The 20,683-nt window shown below is 35.9% G+C and overlaps 1 protein-coding gene across 6 annotated transcripts in view; it reads right to left on the bottom strand.

The window, feature by feature from the left end:
- Positions 1 to 259: 259 nt before the first annotated feature.
- Positions 260 to 20,683, bottom strand: part of LOC136043009 (probable endonuclease 4) — an 87,798-nt gene continuing 67,374 nt past the window's right edge. For all 6 annotated transcript variants that reach the window (XM_065727931.1, XM_065727913.1, XM_065727921.1 and 3 more), the window contains 2 exons: positions 9,562 to 9,666; positions 260 to 468 (listed from right to left, as the gene is read on the bottom strand). In XM_065727931.1, coding sequence (XP_065584003.1) covers positions 275 to 468; positions 9,562 to 9,666 — 299 coding nt within the window. In that variant the 3' untranslated portion in view covers positions 260 to 274. The remainder of the gene's footprint in view (positions 469 to 9,561; positions 9,667 to 20,683) is intronic.

Below are 20,683 nucleotides of genomic sequence, written 5' to 3'. Positions count from 1 at the left end.
TGACTCAGAGCTCTTATTTTAAATCCTGACCGGCATTAAGCCTTTGATTTTCCTTTTAAAGCAATCTATCGATTCTTAGAATTTTGCTAGAGCTCATACCATATGAGCTCTTGGCTCTTCCGACCTCGTCACAAGTGTCATATGAGCTCTTAGCTCTTGTTTTCATTAAGATCACTGAGTTGAGCTTGGGCGGGCTTTTACTCTACTTTTTACATTATCAGTGACACGCTTATAACACTTTCGCGAAGCTTCGCAACTGTTAAAATTAGGATTTTTATGAATCTTGTAATGAATATAAAAGATCGATTTCTTTTGAGTATGGACAGGTCTTTGATTCATCCCACGGCGTTTCCAGAATTATGGGTATATCTGAAAATTTCTTGCAGTTCATTATTCTTCTAAAGCCTTCTTTTCCAATATGGCCTTTTCCAATATTCTCATGTCGGTCCTTGTGAGAACCCACTGGAACTAGAAAAATATAATATTTATTACAAAAGGGGTTACATATGAGATGTATGCTACTATACAGAACTTGAGGCCATTCACTGAATTACACCGATTGTAAAAGATAAAAAAAACGCTGTTATCTAGGTTGGAATGAAGAAGAAAAATATATGCTCAGTTTTCGCTGTCTGTGTGCAACGGCAGGTGAGCCAACATAGTCACACCACCAATTCCCACCCTAATTGGAGAATAGAGACACATTATTCAATCTTAGAACATGCCTGCCTTTTTTCCCAACATTGAATCTTGGTCCTTGTGAGATTCCGATGGAACGACCAAATGCCAGAATGTATGAAAATGTGTATTTTTTATCAAAATATAAGGACAGAGAGCAGAAGACAATTCTGAACTTTATATAGTTTCTATAGATACAGGCTAGTTGGTTCATTTGTCTTTAACTTCTCACCACATTATTACATTTGCTTTCTCTATCCCCCCCCCTCTACTAAGAAAAATATATCCACGTTATCTACAAGGGGAAGTAGATCACCAAAACCATGGCATCCATGTTACCATTGCAAAGAAGTCAATTAGTCGAGTAACCTATATATGGCCTTATCAAGAAAATATGGTGAAGAAGAAACTGCTTCAACGTTGTTAGAAAGCTGTGGACATTTTTATAACCGAGACGGTATACCTATGTAAAATAATGCATCTGTAGGATTATTACTGTTCGTTTTTATTTTCACACTGAACTCGAGGATAGCCTCTTGCACTTAAAATATGATTTAAGCTCGGGTTCCTTGCTACTATTGGGAACCACTATTATGTTATTTTTAGTCGAGTGTTCGAAGGTATCCAAGACACGACAAAACAATTTTGGATACAAATGACAGTATCCAAGAACATTATGCAGTATTTTCTCAAGCCAGAAAGAGACAACAGATCAAGAAAACCAAAGAGATTTTATGAGCCAAACTCTAAACGTCGACGAAACTACACCAAGCAACCAGAGACAAAGCAGATGTCTCGTGGGCATAATGTACAAGATTAATTCACTATTTGTCTTTCAGATCGCAAATATCTCGGAACAGAGTAGTCTAAACGGGAAAAAACGGCTTTGAATAATTTTGTATCAGAATTTCTAAGACAATTTTAACATTCTTGTCATCCACAAAGGCATAAAACTTAGAGATCAGTTTAACTCATGTGGAGTAGGTCAAGATTGTTAAGTTTGGGGAGATATATGTATCAACGACGAATATTGGCACGGTATAACATAGTGACCGCAGGGTTGCCACCACAGCCAGTTCCTAAAGTGCTACAATTGCCAAAAATTACGTGCTACACAGCGATTTTTGGTGCTACAGTCAAACAATCTACTGTAATAGTGTTAAATTAGCACTTTCGTGCTACAGGTGGATTCCCTGAGCACATACTACAGTGCTAAACATAAAAAAATAGTGCTATCCTTCGTCTCTATCAATTTTTATAAAATCGAGGGGATTCAACGAATTTATTTTCTCAAGTTGTGTCAGATCGTGCAACTCGAAAAAATCTCCATAATTTTGCAAATCCATGTATAAACATCGCCTTTTCTGTAAATCTGATAAATAAGTGAACACCTTAAACACTATTGATGACGAGTCGCACTGTTCTTTATTTTGACTTTTCTGTTATCGTGTTTATTAACACTTTCTGGATTTTTATGTAACATAGTGTTTATATTCATTAGCGATACAAAAATTACAAAAAAAATTTCTGAGAAGCTGACGATTTTCAGCATACGAGTATGACCATAAACAGGCATTTACATAGGAAGGATCATTTGGCCCACACCGAAAATTTCTCTTACTTTTCTAAAACTTCGAATCTATTACTGTCCCCCATAAAAAATATACGCATGTTCCTGCACACGAAATTCGGGGTAACGCCTTTTGAAATTTGTTTGTCTACATTTCAAAGTATTTTTTTTTATCATGCTAAACCTGGGTATTCCCTCCTAGAAATATACAAAGAGGGGGAGGAGGCTTGGTGTCCTATTCCAGATCCTAAATTTTCATGAATTCCTAGAGATTTTTCAATAAAATTGCCAAGTAATTTTGTTATTGTTATTCGCCCTCCTCTCCTAAAAAATTACTGTGTATGTACCTGATCCTTTTGGATCGAGCAGAGATTTGCTTTTTTCGTATTTAAGCATTTCTAGATCTTCCCATAAGCAATTTTCCATAAGTAGGCTTTGACCTTGTTACTGTTTCCGGTTTGCATCTTTTTTTTTACTCTGCATACATCGCAGAAAATTGCGATGCCAACTGGAAGTGCCAATTTCATTGTAATAGCATGCCAAATAAAATTGCTCAACTTTTATTTAATTGTCTTCATATTAGCATAAATCTACACTTTCCTGATCTCATTAATTTTTACTTTTTTTTCATCTAACTTTAATACAAGTTTAGATAGATTTGAAGTTTGTTGAAAGAAATTTTAAAAATAACTTTTTTTTAGAGTATGCTAAAAGCACATTTACTGTTAATAAATAGATAAAAATTGAACAGCCAAATTTATTGCCCAGTAGCCGTGGCCAAACTATGAAAACGTCCCAAATATTATAAGTTTTATTATATAAAATCCGGACGATTACATCTCAATCTATGAGGTTTATATCTGAATTAATTTATCTGGGAACTTTCTACTATGATAGTCAAGTCATTATACTGAACTCTCATATCGAACTTCTAGAATTTTAGAAGTTCCAACTACAAGACAAGCGCTACAACAGCTTTCGAATTTTTATGACTGAACATTAGGCTAACAAAATATTTTAGCGCTACTAATTGAAACATCCATACACTGAAGGTTTGCTATCTTGTGAATGTGTGTGCAAATTCATATCTCTGAACCGTCACCCGAATACCTTCGAGCCAGCACCAAATTCCAAGTCCAGAGCTTTAGTTGTGTCTCTTCCCTCTAATGGACATGAAACAACCTGGTACGATAACCCTTCGGCACACACTGAGTTTTTCCCTCGTCGTGATTAAATGCCACTGTAGCCAAATCCTCATAGGCAGGGTCGGATTTAAAGCTGTTGCTGCTCCGTTTTTGCGTGATTTTCAGGAAAATTGAGGAATAGAAGAAGCACTGAACAGAACGCAACTGATGAGCCAAAAGTAATAACACAGAACTCTCAGCTTCCATTCTTGGAAGACATCTGAAAGCTTATAAGTAGCCACGGAATTCCTGTGTTGTCTAAAATCACTTTTCTGTGAATAGGCAGCACGGCGACGGAGTGCATCTGGCACTTTGACGATAAATCATAGCAGTCCAGATTTTGTTAAGAAAAGAAAAAATCAGTCAGTGATAATTTATTGCGCCTCCTGGCATTGTGCACCCCTAGACCCGGGCCTATTCGTAAATCCTGGCCTGCTCATAGGAGTGCAGTGGAAACATGAACTTAAAATTTTTGTACTACAGTAGGCGGGGTAAGAGCAAGATATTTAAACATAGGATTTGGGACCTCAATATATCAAATCTATAGTACAAGTAAATAGCTCCTAAAAGCAAGATTAGGGCAAACCAATATTTTTGGAGCCACGATTTTCCCTCATAAATTTTTTGCACTAATTACATGGGAGAGAGGTCCACATTGTGTACAGGCATAACACTAGAGGCCCGAATGCTGTTGATTGGACTCGAATTCTAGCAGAACCATCTTAGCTACTGAGAGTATAGAGTTCCCAGAAGTTTGTATGGCACTTGGTATTAACCAAGTGACATATAGCAATCGCCAATTCTGTCGGTCTGTCGGTCCCGGTTTTGCTACTTTAGGCACTTCCAGGTAAGCTAGGACGATGAAATTTGGCAGCCGTATCAGGGACGGGACCAGCTTAAATTAGAAATAGTCGTTTTCCCAATTTGACCATCTGGGCGGGAGTGGGGGGCCGGTTATTTCGGAAAAAATAGAAAAAATGAAGTATTTTTAACTTATGAATGGGTGACGGGATCTTAATGAAATTTGATGTTTGGAATGATATTGTGTCTCAGAGCTCTTATTTTAAATCCCGACCGGATCTGATGACATTGGGGGGAGTTGGAGGCGGGAAAACCTAAAATCTTGGAAAACACTTAGAGTGGAGGGATCGGGATGAAACTTGATGGGAAAAATAAGCACAAGTCCCAGATACATGATTGACATAATCGGAATGAATCCGCTCTCTTTGGGATAGTTGGGGGGGGGGGGGTAATTCTTAAAAATTAGAAAAAATGAGATATTTTTAACTTACGAACGGGTGATGGGATCTCAATGGAATTTGATGTTTAGAAGGATATCGTGTCTTAGAGCTCTTATTTTAAATCCCGACCGGATCTGGTGACATTGGGGGGGGGGAGTTGGGAAGGTGAAACCTAAAACTTGGAAAACACTCAGAGTGGAGGGATCGGGATGAAACGGTGGGAAAAATAAACACAAGTGCAAGATACATGATTGACATAAACGGAACGGATCCGCTCTCTTTGGGATAGTTGGGGGGGAGGGGGTTATTTCTGAAAAATGAGGTATTTTTAACTTACGAACGGGTTATCGGATCTCAATTAAATTTGATATTTAGAAGGATATCGTGTCTCAAAGCTCTTATTTTAAATCCTGACTGGATCTGATGACGTTGGGGGAAGTTTGGGGTGGGGGAACCTAAAATCATGGAAAACGCTTAGATTGGAGGGATCGGGATGAAACTTGGTGGGAAAAATAAGCAGAAGTCTTACATACGTGATTTACATAATTGAAACGGATCCGATCCATTGGGGGGGGGGGGGTTAATTCTGAAAAATAAGAAAAAATGACGTATTTTTAACTTACGAAGGAGTGATCGGATCTTCATGAAACTTCATATTTAGGAGGACCTCGTAACTCAGATCTCTTATTTTAAATCACAACCGGATCAAGCATAATTGGGGGGCAGTTGGGGGGGACCGGAAATCTTAGAAAATACTTAAAGCGGTGATATCAGGATGAAACTGGATGGGACGAATAAAAACCTGTCTAAGATACGTGACTGACATAACCGGACCGGATCTGCTCTCTTTGGTGGAATTGGAGGGGGGTAATTTTGAAAATTGAGGTATTTGTAACTTACGAAAGGGTGACCAGATCTTAATGAAATTAAATTTTTAGAAGGATCTTGTGCTTTAAAGTTCTTATTTAAATTCCGACCAGATCCTGTGACGTTGGGGGGAGTTGGAGGGGGAAACCGGAATTCTTGGAAAACGTGAAAATTGGGGTATTTTTATCTTACGAATAGATGATCGGATCTTAATGAAATTTGATTTTTAGAAAGAATTCATGGCTCAGAGCTCTTTTTTCAAATCCCGAGCAGATCGTTTGACATTGGGGGGAGTTGGAGGGGGAAATCTCGGAAAAACACTTGGAGTGTAGGAATCGGGATGAAGCTTGGTGGATAGAATAAACAAATGTCCTTGATACGTGATTGACAGAATCGTACTGGATTCGCTCTCTTTGGGGGAGTTGGGGGGAGGGGTTCAGTGATTTGGCGAGTTTGGTGCTTCTGGACGTGCTAGGACGATAAAAATTGATAGGCGTGTCAGGGAGCTGCACAATTTGACTTGATAGAGTCGTTTTCCCAGATTCGACCATCTGGGGGGCTAAAGGGAGAGGAAAAATTAGAAAAAATTAGGTATTTATAACTTACGAGTGGATAAATTTTTACATTTCGAAGGACATCGTGACTCAGAGCTCTTATTTTAAATCCTGACCGGCATTAAACCTCTTATTTTCCTTTTTAAATCAATCTATTGATTCATAGAATTTTGTTAGAGCTCATACCATATGATCTCTTGGCTCTTAGCTCTTCTCGCCTCGTCACAAGTGCCATATGAGCTCTTAGCTCTTGTTATTTAATGGCGAAGTTTCCATTAGGATTTTTTCAATGCTTTTCAAATGCAAAATGTATTTTTATGAATGATGCCTTAGCAAAAATAGTTAATGTTAGACCAGGCATGTCAAAGTGCCCTTGGGGTTAAATACTTCACCCAGAGAAGAAAAAGATGGGAAAATGGCGCATAAATGTTGACCCGACTGATTAAGTTTTGAAGTGTGTTTGGACATGGGCTGAGGAGTTATATAAAGTGCAGGACTCCTAGACAAGCTTAAGCTCAGCTACGCATTTCAAGTGCACAAAGGGTGACCTAGAGGAACAGAAGGTGATCTAATTAAAAAAAAAAAACTCTAATAAGTTTTTTTCTAACTCGTTAAATAGCAGGTATACTAATCACGTGAAAATTAAAAAATGAAATCAAACAAACCAATATTTTTTTTTTATGTCCAATCAATAGAATTTCAAATTTACACAGAAACAGAAAAAGTTAACACTTAATTCATTCGATTTCATATGATCAATCTACTGACATCATATATTTCAACATAGATTTCCAGTTAGTATTGACGAAGTTACTGCCTTGTGGTAGCACAGTGGATTGAAGGCAACATGAAGCCTGGGGTTCGATTCCAGCTGCCTTAAGGTTGGGCGATAGGCTTGCTACCTGTCCTTGTAAAAAAAAGACTTAGCAACTGAAACGTCGAGTCGTTGCCCTACGCGTCATCAATGGCTCTGGAGGATCTTTATCCTAATTAGCGGCGGTCAATCTTTACTCACCGTTCAGAATCACGCTTGGTCTGTGAAAGGGCTCTTATACCTCGATTCAGTACAGCGCAACTGGAAAGCATGGATAATGCCAGAGTACAAAAAAGCTAATTAAGAAGCAGCTTGCATAAGCCTATTAAAGTAGTCTTTTTCAGTACATCCAGTCTTTGCTTGATTCGGACGACACAGATGGCGTTTTATTCTAGAAATCAGGGCACTTTCTATGTTTGCGACAATAAAGTATCACATATTTTGAACTCAAACACCTAAAAATGAATTATGGGAACAAAAGTGGTTATTTGGTCAAAATCGTTCTCTCAAACAAGGTTGGATATGGTTGGATTTTGTTATTAAGTGAAAAAAAAGGTTTTGCAATACGAGTGAATTAAGCAACGTTAAAACTTAAAACTAACAGATACTATCCTACATACGAAAAGAGTAGGCTACAGCTTCCACTATCGCAACTATTTACGCTTAAATTTCCACATAACATTGGTAACGAGCATATTATCAATAAAGCACAAGTTAAACTCTAGCATGACAATAGGGTGGCCATGGATTGCCGTCAGTCCCATAATATACAGGATTATTTTGTTCATTTTAAACTTTAATGTCAATCTTCAGTTATTATTTGGTATTTTACTGTTGTTCGCTTCTACCTTCAAATATAGGGCTCTCTTGATGGGGAAAGGGGCATTAACTCCCTCAATTCCCACTATTTACGTTAAAAGTCCATTTTTTATAGACATGCTTCGAGAATGAATGTAGCCTCCTTAATACATTCCTCAGAAGTGTAATAGTTCTAGTTTCATATTATGGATCCAAAGCAGGCCCCCTTTCGTGACCGTTTTTGCCTCTGGATTCCCCATGATCTCCCGTCATATTATTTAAAGGCAGCTCCTTCACTTGGCATAGTCAAAAATGACTATAAATGTGGCTCCATGGGGACATGACCCTCTCATTTCCGATTTATGCAATTAGCTAGACATTTATAGGCCCATTCTTCACACATATATTTTAGTAGAAAAGGAGGGCATATTTAGCCATGTTAAAACCAAAATCATGCAAGGAACATAAATCAGTAAGATCAGAGATAAAAATTAGGCTCATAGCCCCCAGACCTCCTCCCATTTCTTTTAAACCGCCATCTTTTTAGCAGAAAGGTAAGAATACTGAACCGTGTTTAAATCGGAATCATGCAAGAGTTTTCAATCGCACTGCAAAACGAGCGAAATATAAGCTGCGGACTGACTCAGTACGAAAACGAACTAATTTTCGTCTGACGCAAAAACGAGCTAATTAAAAGCCACGATTGGATATGAAAACAAGCTAAACCCTAATTCGCTGCAAAAACGAACACTCTAGCCGGTAAAACTAAAGTCGACTTTAGGACTTTAGTCCTAAAGTCGAAATTAGCTGTCTAATTTCGATACCCAACAGATTTAAAGGTATCTAAGCTCAGAGAAACTTCTTACTAATTTTGGCACTCAGAAATAATATAATAAAAGGAAATAGAAAATTCATTGGAGAGAACAGAGAGTGAAGGTATGAGTAGATTGGGGTGGATGAGAGCTTGGAGAGCTGTGCTGGTCTTAGAAGGGTTGGCGCTGTGATAAGGTGTATGTAGTAGTAGCTGATTGCAAACTTCAGTGTTGTTGTTTTTTTTTCATTTTAGTAAAATTAGGTGAATCTTTTATAGAAATTACTCGCCTTGGGTACCTTCAATCTCGATGAAAGTTATTTAGAGTCACCATAATGGCTGACTTTATTTCAGCCCTGTTGATTTATTTATTTTATAATTTGTCTTACTACGGATGAGCATTGTTGCCTACCATGCTTTCACTGACGTTATTACTAGGGTTTCTCAAGTTTTTTTTTTTTTTATTATTTTATCATGCCCTCCAGTGCTTCTCATTCTTTTTGGTCCAAAATGATGAGGTATCACACTCTAGGTTTAGGGGAAGATTTGCCTATAGAGGCTTGTAGTTGAAAATTCTACTGAAAACATTTCTACCTATTCAGACCTTTTTGTTCCTCCATACGGAGAAAATATTTTTATTTTGATATTAAAGAATACAAACTTTATTATTTCGCTTTTTGTTGGGATTAAAAAATAACAAAATAAAAACTAATAGCCTATGACTTTGCGGCACCCGCAACAGTAGTAGCACAGGAGTCTAAGGACAATCACAGTAAAAAAAAAAATCTTCCTCTTTAATGACTTTATATCGTCTTCTAGCAGGCCTAAACAGAGCCTAATTAAAGATGGTACGTAAGAAGACCATTAATTAACAAGAAAACAATCTCAGGCTTTCTTCTATCAATTATACATTAAGATTTGGTGTCTCCATTACAATTATAACATTAAAAAAAAAGGTAAAATCGAAATTGGTGAGTCACGCTCAAGCAAATCTAACTAAGGCTTCAGATTTAGGTTCGAAAAAAAAATACCAACAAAACTTACATTTGGAGTCGTTTAAATGCATGGCGACAATGTATTCGAAACCAATATCTTTTTCGATGTCATTCAACAGAGATTGAAACCCTTCGTCAGTTGCCAAATCATAGCCTATAAAATTAAAATTATTTTCATTAATCTATATATCCAGACGGTACAATGATTCAACTATTTCCAGTAAAGCGATGTTCAGATGCAACTCCAGCGAGAATTCCATGCCCAAGCACGTGTGTCTGGCCATGAACATGCTTAAGCATGGAAATTCAGCCAGACGTAGATGCGAACGCCACTCTTAAGTGCAAATAACAAATATAGTGCGAAAAACCTTCCTCCTTGTTCGATTAAAAATTCTAGAACTACAGTTCTAGACCCTAGAACTAGGTGCAACTGATTGTTGCCAAGTACCGAATTTTACATGAAGATTCTTTGGAAATAAGAAAGACGCTAGGCTTGAAACAGCTGCGATATTCAACTGCCTGGATCTTGGTAAAAAAAAAAACTGCTAAAAAAAAAACTGAACTTGATACAAAATATAAATTACAGTGCTGCCAAACTAAAAGAGATACCTTCTAAACGGCCTTATACACGTGAACGCCACTCTTAGGTGCAGATGACAAAACATGTGCAAAAGAGGCTTCCTGATTGGTAGAATTCAAAATCACAGAGTTCTAGATCCTAGAACTTGTTGCAGCCAAGAACCCAACTGAATTTTATACCTGAACAACTACCTTGGTGCTGATAGATGGACGGAAACGTGTCTAAAAAATGAGATTTAATTGCACACGCATGTGAACGCTGCTTAATAAACTGCAATATAGCCAAACTCAGATTAGAGTTAAAAGCTACCTCTGATAATTATATCTAATCCAATCAACGTCTTCTATCTAATAAATCTAATCTTATCAATGTCGGCAAAAATAAAAAATTCAACATCATTGCAGATGGGAGCTTGAAACCCCTACTTTAGCTTTTGATGATTAACATTAAACTTAATAAATTTATATGTCAAAAATCAGCAAGAAATTCTGAATTTCTATATTTGAAAATATATTCTTATGAAAATTCTGGTTTCCAGTTTCGGTTACTATTTGGCCGAATCGCTTCTTACTTACAGTTCGTTACAATGAACTGTTTGATTTTGTATATGTAGAATTTGTCAGCCTTAAAGCTACCCACTGAAAGTGATGAGCCTGGGAAACTTTCATTCATTTCTGAAAAAGGAGCAAAACACCACCAAAAGAGGAAGTGAGGCTGATTAAAATTATACTATCAAATTCAGCATACCAGAGACTACTAGAGCAGTGGTTCCCAACCCACCAATGGGTCACGAGCGAATATTGAGTGGGTCCCGTCTCGAGCATTAATATTGATATTGCTCAGAATCCGCAGTGGCAAGCAGTGGAAATTAACTGTTCTATTTGAAATTAAATAAAAAGACAAGTTTTTTAACTGAAAGTAAGGAGCGACATTAAAACATAAAACGAACAGAAATTACTTCGTATATGAAAGGGGCTGTCCCCTCCTCAACACCCAGCTCTTTACACTAAAGTATATATATATATATATATATATATATATATATATATATATATATATATATATATATATATATATATATATATATATATATATATATATATATATATATATATATATATATATATATATATATATATATATATATATATATATATATATATGTATATATAGTGCCCGCCCGCGGGCACTCCGCACGCGGCAGGCTTCTAAATAAAGATTTTCATTGTCACTTTTATTTTAACCACAGACAATTTCAGCCTTTTCTTGATGTCATTCCATCACCACAGGTTCGATACAGTCACCCTGTGAAAAATACAAATTCTTTCTTAAAGTACTGACCTATTTAGATGGTTTTTGTGGCCAGTCTTTTATGTTCCTTGTTTTCCATCCGTAGACTTTGTTGTCAATTTTTGTTCATCTTTACCTCAGCAAGTTTTTTCCACGCCTTTGGCTTTAGCAGTTCAGATTTGTACATCATCTCATTTAGTTTCTTAAGACATTATAGATAACGAATACGTCTTTTCCAGTCTCCAACCACAGATCACCGTACAAAAATTTCGTTTACAACTCAATGTGATTCTCGCTGTCGCTTGTTCCATGCCTTTTTCTCTAGCTGCTGTGATTCTCACTTTCACTAGTTTTCTAATCATATTTATCTGTGCTACTTTTCCATCAATCAATCCCTTAAACATTCTAATTACCTTAAATAAGAATTAGCGCCTTTGTAAAATTAGTTTTTTTTTTTGTTATCGAACCTTTAACTTTAGCCTTGACTTGTCTCTTGTCACAATGAAAAAAATAACGCCGAGCCTTTGTTTTTTAACAGAGGCAGATGCAGTATCAGGTAGTTGGCTAACGTCTTTATAAACTCTAATGTCTTTATAGTTATTTCATTGCTTGGAGCTTTTATAAAGTGTTGAAAGTCGACTTTTGCCCCGGCTTGTCTTTTGTCATTATAAATACATATTGCCGAAACTTCGTTTTTTAAACAAAGGTACGGTAAGCATTGATGACATTATCCATGTCAAAATCCCAAACACAATCATCATAATTGTCATTTTCTATCATTTCTCGCTGTCACTTATCTTCTAGTCCTATTTCTCTGTCTTCTTCATTTTCTTCTTCTTATTGGTCTAGTTTCACCTGATGGTCCGGTTTGTAGATTTGTTAATTTTTCAGGTGGAGGGAAAAAACTTCTTTTTCTTCCAACGAATTGTCACTTATAACGCTTGAAAATTTTAGTTTTTTGTGTCTTGTTTCATTCGATAGTCCAGGTTGTTGATTTTCATCCATTGCGAATTTGATTTGTCCAGGCTGTTCTCTTGGTCTTGTCACGTTTGATAGAACAGGTGGTTCTAAATAATCATCATTTGTATTCTCATCGCTAGCATTTACAATTTTAACACATTATAATTGTCGCTGTCGCTTATCTTCTAACCCCATTTTTCTTTCTTCTTCATTTTGGATTTCCATTAATTCAGACGATTTGCCAATGTCGTTTGCTTTAGCCGCCCTTATTGGTCTAATCTTACATGACGGTCCGGGGTTTTTTGGGTCTACCTCTAGATGAGTTTTCATAGTGATAGATCTTTACATACTGTGTCTTTCTTTAAGGTTTTTTAATTGTTGTAATCCCTTGTTAAAATATATACATTTATTTTTTGTAATTACCAGTATTTTCTATATATATATATATATATATATATATATATATATATATATATATATATATATATATATATATATATATATATATATATATATATATATATATATATATATATATATATAAAATAGTGTTTTCGGCAACCATGCTATGATAGACACTGAAAAGAATATATTTTCTATTCTAATTTGAAAATAAAACTGTTTCGAGGAAGTTGTAGATTTGGTAATTGTTTAGGTGGTGGGACAAAAACTTATTTTTCTTCCAACGAATTATCATTTATAAGATTTGTAAATTTTCGTTTTTCGGGTGGTCCAGGTTGTTGATTCTAATCCATTGTGAATTTAACACCAATGCCCTTTGCTTTAGCTGCCCTTATTTGTCCAGTCCTACATGATGGCCCAAGTCGTAGATTTGGTAATCGTTTAGGTGGTGGGACAAAAACTTCTTTTTTCGTTCAACGAATTATTATTTATAACACTTGTAAATTTTCGTTTTTTGGGTCTACCTCTAGATGAGTTTTTCATATAGGTGGTGGGACAAAAACTTCTTTTTCTTCCAACGAATTATTATTTATAACACTTTTAAATTTTCGTTTTTTGCGTCTGCCTCAAGAGGAGTTTTTCATAGTGATAGATCTTTTCATACTGTGTCTTTTTTTAAGGTTTTTTAATTGTTGTAATCCCTTGTTAAAATATTTAGCATTATTTTTTGTAATTACCAGTATATATATATATATATATATATATATATATATATATATATATATATATATATATATATATATATATAGTATGAAGCGTGTGATATGAGTGCTGAAAAGGCGAAAGCTTCTCTTTTGTTGTGGAGACAATAGTTTATTTTGGACATTTTTTTTTCGAAAATCAAATATCCCATATGAGCTTTTTTTTCTTGAAGAAATGACGTGCAAAAGTTGCATTTTGATTTGAAGAGTTGCCCTCCTTGTATTTATTGTAACCTTGGGTATGCTACTGAAAATGCACAGAAATTAACTTTAAAATGTAAGTTTTTTTTCAAACGAAAGTAAAGAGTGACACGAGAATTTGCAATGAATAGAAATTAATCCGTACACGCGGGGAATTTCCCCTCCTCACCCTATTTTTCCTGTTAAAGTTGGACGTTGAATTTGAATAAGAAACATTATTAAAGCACTATCAAAATTTCAGAAAAAGAGGGAGAGGCCGAGGAGGCTGCGGGGGTTGATTTATGCAGTGAACAATGCTTGTTCGTTCTAACCTTTAATGTGGCTCTTTACTTGAAAAAAATTTTCATTTCCTTTGTTTCCATGGATATCCCTTAAATAAATCTAATATTCAAAACAAATCCTTTCCCTTCTTTTTAAAGAGCCTCCCTCCCCTCTATCTAGACACTTCAAGCTATTTAACGTCTCTCAACTTCCTGATTATTTCGCCCTTAGACGTGGAGACAAAAATTAAGAACACAAAAAATTGCAGCACTTGTCCGCTAGACATTCTGATAGAACTAGATAAAACCTTTGTTAATATTTTTTCGAAGACTTTGTCCTTAATTTTGAATGAAATGACCTCTAATCGTAAGTTCGTAAATTGTTGGAAATTTCGCTTTATTACTCATGTGAAAAGGAAAGGCAATAAACAAGATTTTGATGATGGCCAGCCCATTACACGTGTTCCTGTCTTTCCCAAATTATATGAAAGGTTTTGACTGAGTGGTTAAAATTAAAGATAATAGATAATCATAATATGCAATGTTTCCACTTCTACGGATTTGTCCATATTTGATGTCTGCCTACGGACAAAAGAACGCAGTTACGGAGTCTACGCAATCGGAAAAAGTGGAATCCTACTGAAAATGCCATATTCACCCTTTCCTTATAACATTTATCCTAAGTCTAAATTCTAATTTTTGGTTCGATTTCAACGGGTCGTCGCACCCAAATTTTGATAGATTCTGATCTGCAACTTTTTTCTTCTGTGGTATTGGGTAATGGTAATATTTCTTAATAAGGGTTTTGGACAAAATCCTTATAATAAAGAAAAGTTTGGAGAACCTTACAAGCCAGCAAAAGAGAGAAAAGTTTCAAATCTGGGCGAAATTCCGATTTTGCAACTTGGAAAGATTAGAACAGAAAAAGCTGCCGGATTTTTGGAGTTTTATGCTTAGACCAAGAGACTTTGTGGCACCTAGTTGCTTACAAAAAACTCTACTGAATCCAAAATGCCGCCTAGAGAATATCAACGGAAAACTTCCGACGGTTAACGTATTGTAAACAGAAGCTAGTGGAAACTGTCCAAATGTTAAACATTAGGCAGTTCAAAAACGCGCGTTCTACATCCACAAACTCACTGTCCTGTTCACCTTACGGCACTGTAGGTAAATTTAACCAGTAGGGTCATAATCAATAATATTCGTCTACTACCGTCTCGGCACGTATAAAAAACTCCTCCCATTTAATCTCCCATCAACGATCCAGTGTATATTTGTCAGTCACTGAATAATGGGGCGAATTTGTATTATTCATAATTGCGAAAGCAGAAAGACATATGATGAGCCGGCGAAGTGATTCGCTACTGTCCCATCTCACACGTATGACTTAACTGACTGGCATATCCAGGATTTCTAAAAGGAGGGTTTGGATTAAATTTTAGCAAATACACAAATTTCTAGTGCTAACTTGTAATCAACAGAGTAACAAAAGAATAGCCGGAATTTCATAAATAGTGGGAGAGAAATCCACGAAGTGTCGGGACTATTTGGGATTTACCAAAAAATATTACACCACAAAGGGGTAATATAATAGTTGTAGCACAGATTATCTATTAGGTTTCACAATAATTTGTGGCTTTAGATAGTAATATTGCGCCATGAAGCGTCAAAACCTTTTTCTTCTTGGAAAGGAAAAAATTCTCTTGAATTTTTCCTCCTTTATACCCTTTTTGGGCCCATAAAAATGTCCTTCGAAATTTGATGAAAAACTTCTGTTTTTCTTCTAGTAACTGGTGGAATATGCCAATCCAATAAAATACCAAACGTCTGTTAAGAACTGTTTTTCGTGAAATTCTTAGTGAGTTTTCAGGAAATTGAAGGACATCAAAAGAATTGTATTTGTATTATAAGAAAAATATACAGTAATGCTTGTCGTTATTATTGTTGTGAATATTCTGCAACAAAGTTGCAAATTATGTCAAACTTCTCTTCAGAAAGCACTCTTTATGAGTCATTGAGTTAACCCTCATGATTCTTTTCATTATCTTTCCAGTTCGGGTTACTTTTAAGATTGGTATAAAACATGAATAATTCATAATTGTGTTAAGAGTATTTAAAGTTATATAATCATTCTAGTTACCAAGCATATTGTCAGTCGCTAATCAAACTTTCTTTTTGTCCAGGGCATATCTGGAGCCAGGAGCGGGGGGTATGGCCCCTCACTGGATCCATCAATGGCCTTGCTTACATAATTTGCTTTAGTTTAATTATCATACACATTTTTAGGATTTTCTTTTTAGGGGGAAGGGAGGAGGTTGAGTCTTTTTCAATTCTTTGCATTCAGTTCTAGTTTTAGCTGTCTTGGCATAATTAGCTTCACTCAAAGCCTAAGCTAATGCCCCTTTCTGCTTTTGAATATCTTTGTCTTATCCGGCTTTAGAGCTAGCAACGTTATTTGGCGTTCAAAGGACTTACGCAATTCTCAGTCAAGGATTGGAATCCTTTTGGTTTCTCAGAAAATGCACAAAAAGAATACAGTTTTGTTTATAACGCTTTGAAAGATCATCATGACCTCCGGAGAAAGCTGTGCAATTGGTGTATTTTTTTTATTAGTAATTAATAAATATAGTGTTGCCACTTCTATTTTTCTAAGAGTAGGGTTTTCTATCCGTCCAAAAGTATTTCGTGGAACAGTATGCTTTCTTTTCAAAACGAGAAGGAAATTTGCGAAAACTGAACACACCTTCTCACCTATCAGATATGTCATATTAAAAATTAATAGTTTTCGGTTTTCTAGCAAAGATCCATGAGAGACAAATTTAAAGACAGATACAGATCTTAGTGACAGATCCAAAATTTTACGGGGCTTTACGCTAGAAAGTCCTGTTCTAGAATATTCATCCAGTTTGTTTACCAGCAAATGAATTAAATAGAATTTCTTACTGCAGAGTCTGTACAATTTTAGACCTTTTACGGCCCAATTTCTAAAACTTTTTCTAAAGGAGAACTACAAGGAATAACACAATTTTAGCGCTGTAATTCAAAGATTTCAGCTGCTAAATTTTTCGTTTGATTTTCCAGGGCAACAGAATGGCTAACAGCATGTGACCGGGAGGATATTTTGAGAAAACCCAACTTTACTACTTAAATTACTTATATAAGGAAGCATGCTGTTGTATCCAACCGCCATTTTGCCCCATCGGACCTTTTTGTGAGGAAGAGTTTCTTCACGGAAGACGTTGGAAAGTTAAATTCAATTCTATGCCATCTCTTTTCCTACCCGCCAATCCGGAGACTATCGAATGTCAGTGGCTGTTTTCTGCAAGTGACCGTGTTGTGAGGAAGGAGTCTAAGACCTTAAAAGAAGGTTTCAAAGCAACATCAAGTGATACTATGGACGTAAATCTGAAAAGCCATAAGCTAAATCAAGTTAAATTCACTTTCTTCCGTGCCTTAGAAACTATTAACGAAGAAGAAAACGTGTTCCGTTCTTCCAAGATAACTGATTCCTCTAAGCAAAGAAGATATTTGCCAACGCTTTCTAGCTGTTCCTTCGCCGCAACTCGTAATTTGAATTCAGAAGTTTCCCTGAAAGACCAAACCGGGTACGCCATTCTTCAGGACTGGATAGAGCTCATGAAATCAGTGATGGCCTTGCTAGACCGGGGAAAAGGAGGCTTTTCCTTAATGGCAAGACAAACGCTACTGCCTCATCTCACCAGTTTGATGCAACTCATAGAAAACGTGGAGCCCCCAAAAGATGAAAATGAAGCTATCCACGAAAAATTCGTCTTGACAACGCCAAAAAGGAAAGGGCACCGTGACGAACAAATTCCCCTTGCCTAAAACAGTTAAAAGGTTGTTTGACGAGCTGCCTCAGAACTCAGGCTTAAGTGCTGAGCCTCAGGCTTGAGTGCAGACCTGAACCAGGAAGCAGGTTGTGAGGATTACAATTTATGTGTGTTGTGTGGTTGTGAGGAGAACAATTTATACTATATTTTTGGCACACACGTGCATATTACGAAGTGAAACTTAAGAATCGTGAAATAAACAGAAATCCCTATCAAGGAAAATAAACTAGCAAGTAATTATCTTAGTTTTAGTAGTTTAAATATTTGATTATCTACTTTTTTGAACAGAGACAACATATTTAAAAACTAGTGTTTGATTATCTCCTTAATGAGCTCCTCAGTACTACAAACAACAAGAATCAAACCAATATCAGTAAACATATGTGAAAAAAGGAACTGACTAATTTAATTTAGCTGCTAATCTGCTTTCATACGGACAACATAAATTCCGTTTGAGAAAAGATTGACAGAACTATGGAACTGAAATATCAATGCGAAGCGCCAAATTCCCTAATCAAATGCCATCACGTTATGGCATTGTGCAAATAAAACTTATTTTTACCTTAATTATCCTTATAAATTCATTCTTTGTTTTTCTTTCCATTCTTAAACCAATGTTATCTTTACCTTTTGCATTATTACAGACATATCAATTATTTTCCTCTGTCACACGCGTGTCTACCCATGAACAAGTCTAACGTCGCTTATGTTTATACTTGTTTATATATGCATCTCGGTCCGAAAATGAACTTAAAAAATTAATACATGGCTTAACCTTACAGTAGTAAATTGATAAAAAAAAAAGTTTTAATAGATTTCAATGTGGCCCCTTTTTTAGTTAGACTAATTGTGTTTTTCCTTTCCAATAGAACACAAGTAATTTTCAATAGTACCTAAACATACACTCCGTTCCGCTCCCAAATTTACAATATTGTGCCTCGGGTTACCTTTTAAAGTCAAATTTTATTACGTGTAATGAAAAATCACTATTGTGTTGGTGTTTCGGGTAGATGTAAATTTGTTGGTGATATCTTACTGTCTTTGACACCTTTAGACGCGTTAAGAGGAATCTTATCCCTCTTTAACAGGCCTAGGAGCCTTTTGGAGATAAGTAGCCTACAGTGTATTCATTGCATGTTTAAATAATTATGAATATTTAATCTTACAAAAATTTAAAAAAACAGTCCAATGGATATACTGTAAATGATATCAGATGAGGCAGTTACTAACGGTATGGTAGTCGATTCATCGAAGGATTTAATCATAATAATAAATTTTCTTAAGACTCTGCTGAAATCCCCTAAAAATTGCTGAAATATTTTCCACTTTCTCTCTCTTCCTCCTCCTTCTCTCGGTGTCTCTTTTTATTTTTTATTTATTGATTATGAGTAAGAGTTTAAATAATATATGTATCTCCGCCCTCTTTTACTGGTCATTGAGCATTTGTGGGGATCGGTGCATTACATTTTGTGTATAATTTTTTTTTCTTGGAAAGTATAACTAATTTGTCTATGTCATTTCCCTCCACTTACCCTAAACCCCTGGAATATCCACTTTAACAATGCCATTTCTAGTGGTTACCATCTCAAATGATTTAAAGCGGGATTATTACACTATATATTATTATATTTACATTTTACAACAAGCAAATCCCACATTTTCTTTCTTAAACTCCTTAAAAAGTTAAAACGCTCTAAATAACATTGTTTGAGAATTTTCCTCTTGTTTGTATATTCAGTCCTTGAGTACGCCTGCCCTATTTGGCATCCTGACATCTCCAAAGAAGTGTTGGACAGAATAGAGATAATCCCAAAAAGACGTTCAAGGATTACGATGGATAGGGGTAAAGTCCCTGATACCTCCCCTCTTCGCAGAGCCGATTTAGCTATCCTCGAGTGAAGGAGAATATTTTTTATTTACTTTTCTCCAGTCTCCAGATCTCCAGACGAATCCGCTTTTCTTTTATCATTTTACTGCCATTAGACCTCGCCTACCCCGGGTTCTCCTTAAAAGAACTCCCATTTTCATCCCGTTCAAATTATCCATAGGACGATGCAGATAGACTTCCCCCCTACATAATTGATACGTAAAATAAGTGACTCTCACCACCCTTTTACTATTCACAGCGTCAAATTTAATTTTATTAATTTTGGGCATAGCAGTCTAGCGAGGGGTTGTCGTCTCTCAGAAATCATGTACACCAGTAGTATCGCAGTCTATATTGATGTACCTCGCAGTCTGTAGTGGTCATTGTATATTATGACACATTTCGTTTTATTTATTTTTGAAGGCTTTTATTGTTGTTTTTTGTGTTCTTTTTTATACTTGATATAGAAGTGGATTTGGTTCTATTAGAGCTGGGGATAGCTTTCTGAAATCATCTTATTAAGGAAAAACAATCCCTGAAATCATCCTCGAACAATCTGCCTGTAGAAGATCACATTCCAACGCGTTAGTAAAAAAGGCTGGTATTTTCCATAAACATATCATTTCAATGCCTAAATTTAGCAAATTCAATTCAAATACACAGCAACCCGTTAGGCGAACCATAGTTAGTCCTATATAAAACCAGTTCCACAGCCTAAATATATTTTTTGCATGGTTTACCACGCCAAATCCACCATCACCACCCTCGTCTGCCTAATAATTACAGCAATTCCAAAACAGGATGCAAAGTCATTTTTTATGAAAGGCTGACAATTATTATCTGAAAACCGCGGATCCTATTTTCAAACTATCGAAACCTGCAATAAATTGCAACCATCGCAAAATAGCTATTAGACAGGCGATGAGAAACAGCAAACTTTTTGCTTGGTTCAATGCAAAACCGCATTTAGGCCCAAGGGATTGTGGATATGATTAAATT

This window comes from Artemia franciscana, chromosome 2, assembly GCF_032884065.1.
Source record: "Artemia franciscana chromosome 2, ASM3288406v1, whole genome shotgun sequence".
Taxonomy (NCBI): Eukaryota; Metazoa; Arthropoda; class Branchiopoda; order Anostraca; family Artemiidae; genus Artemia; species Artemia franciscana.
This window is presented reverse-complemented; position numbering and strand designations above follow the sequence as displayed.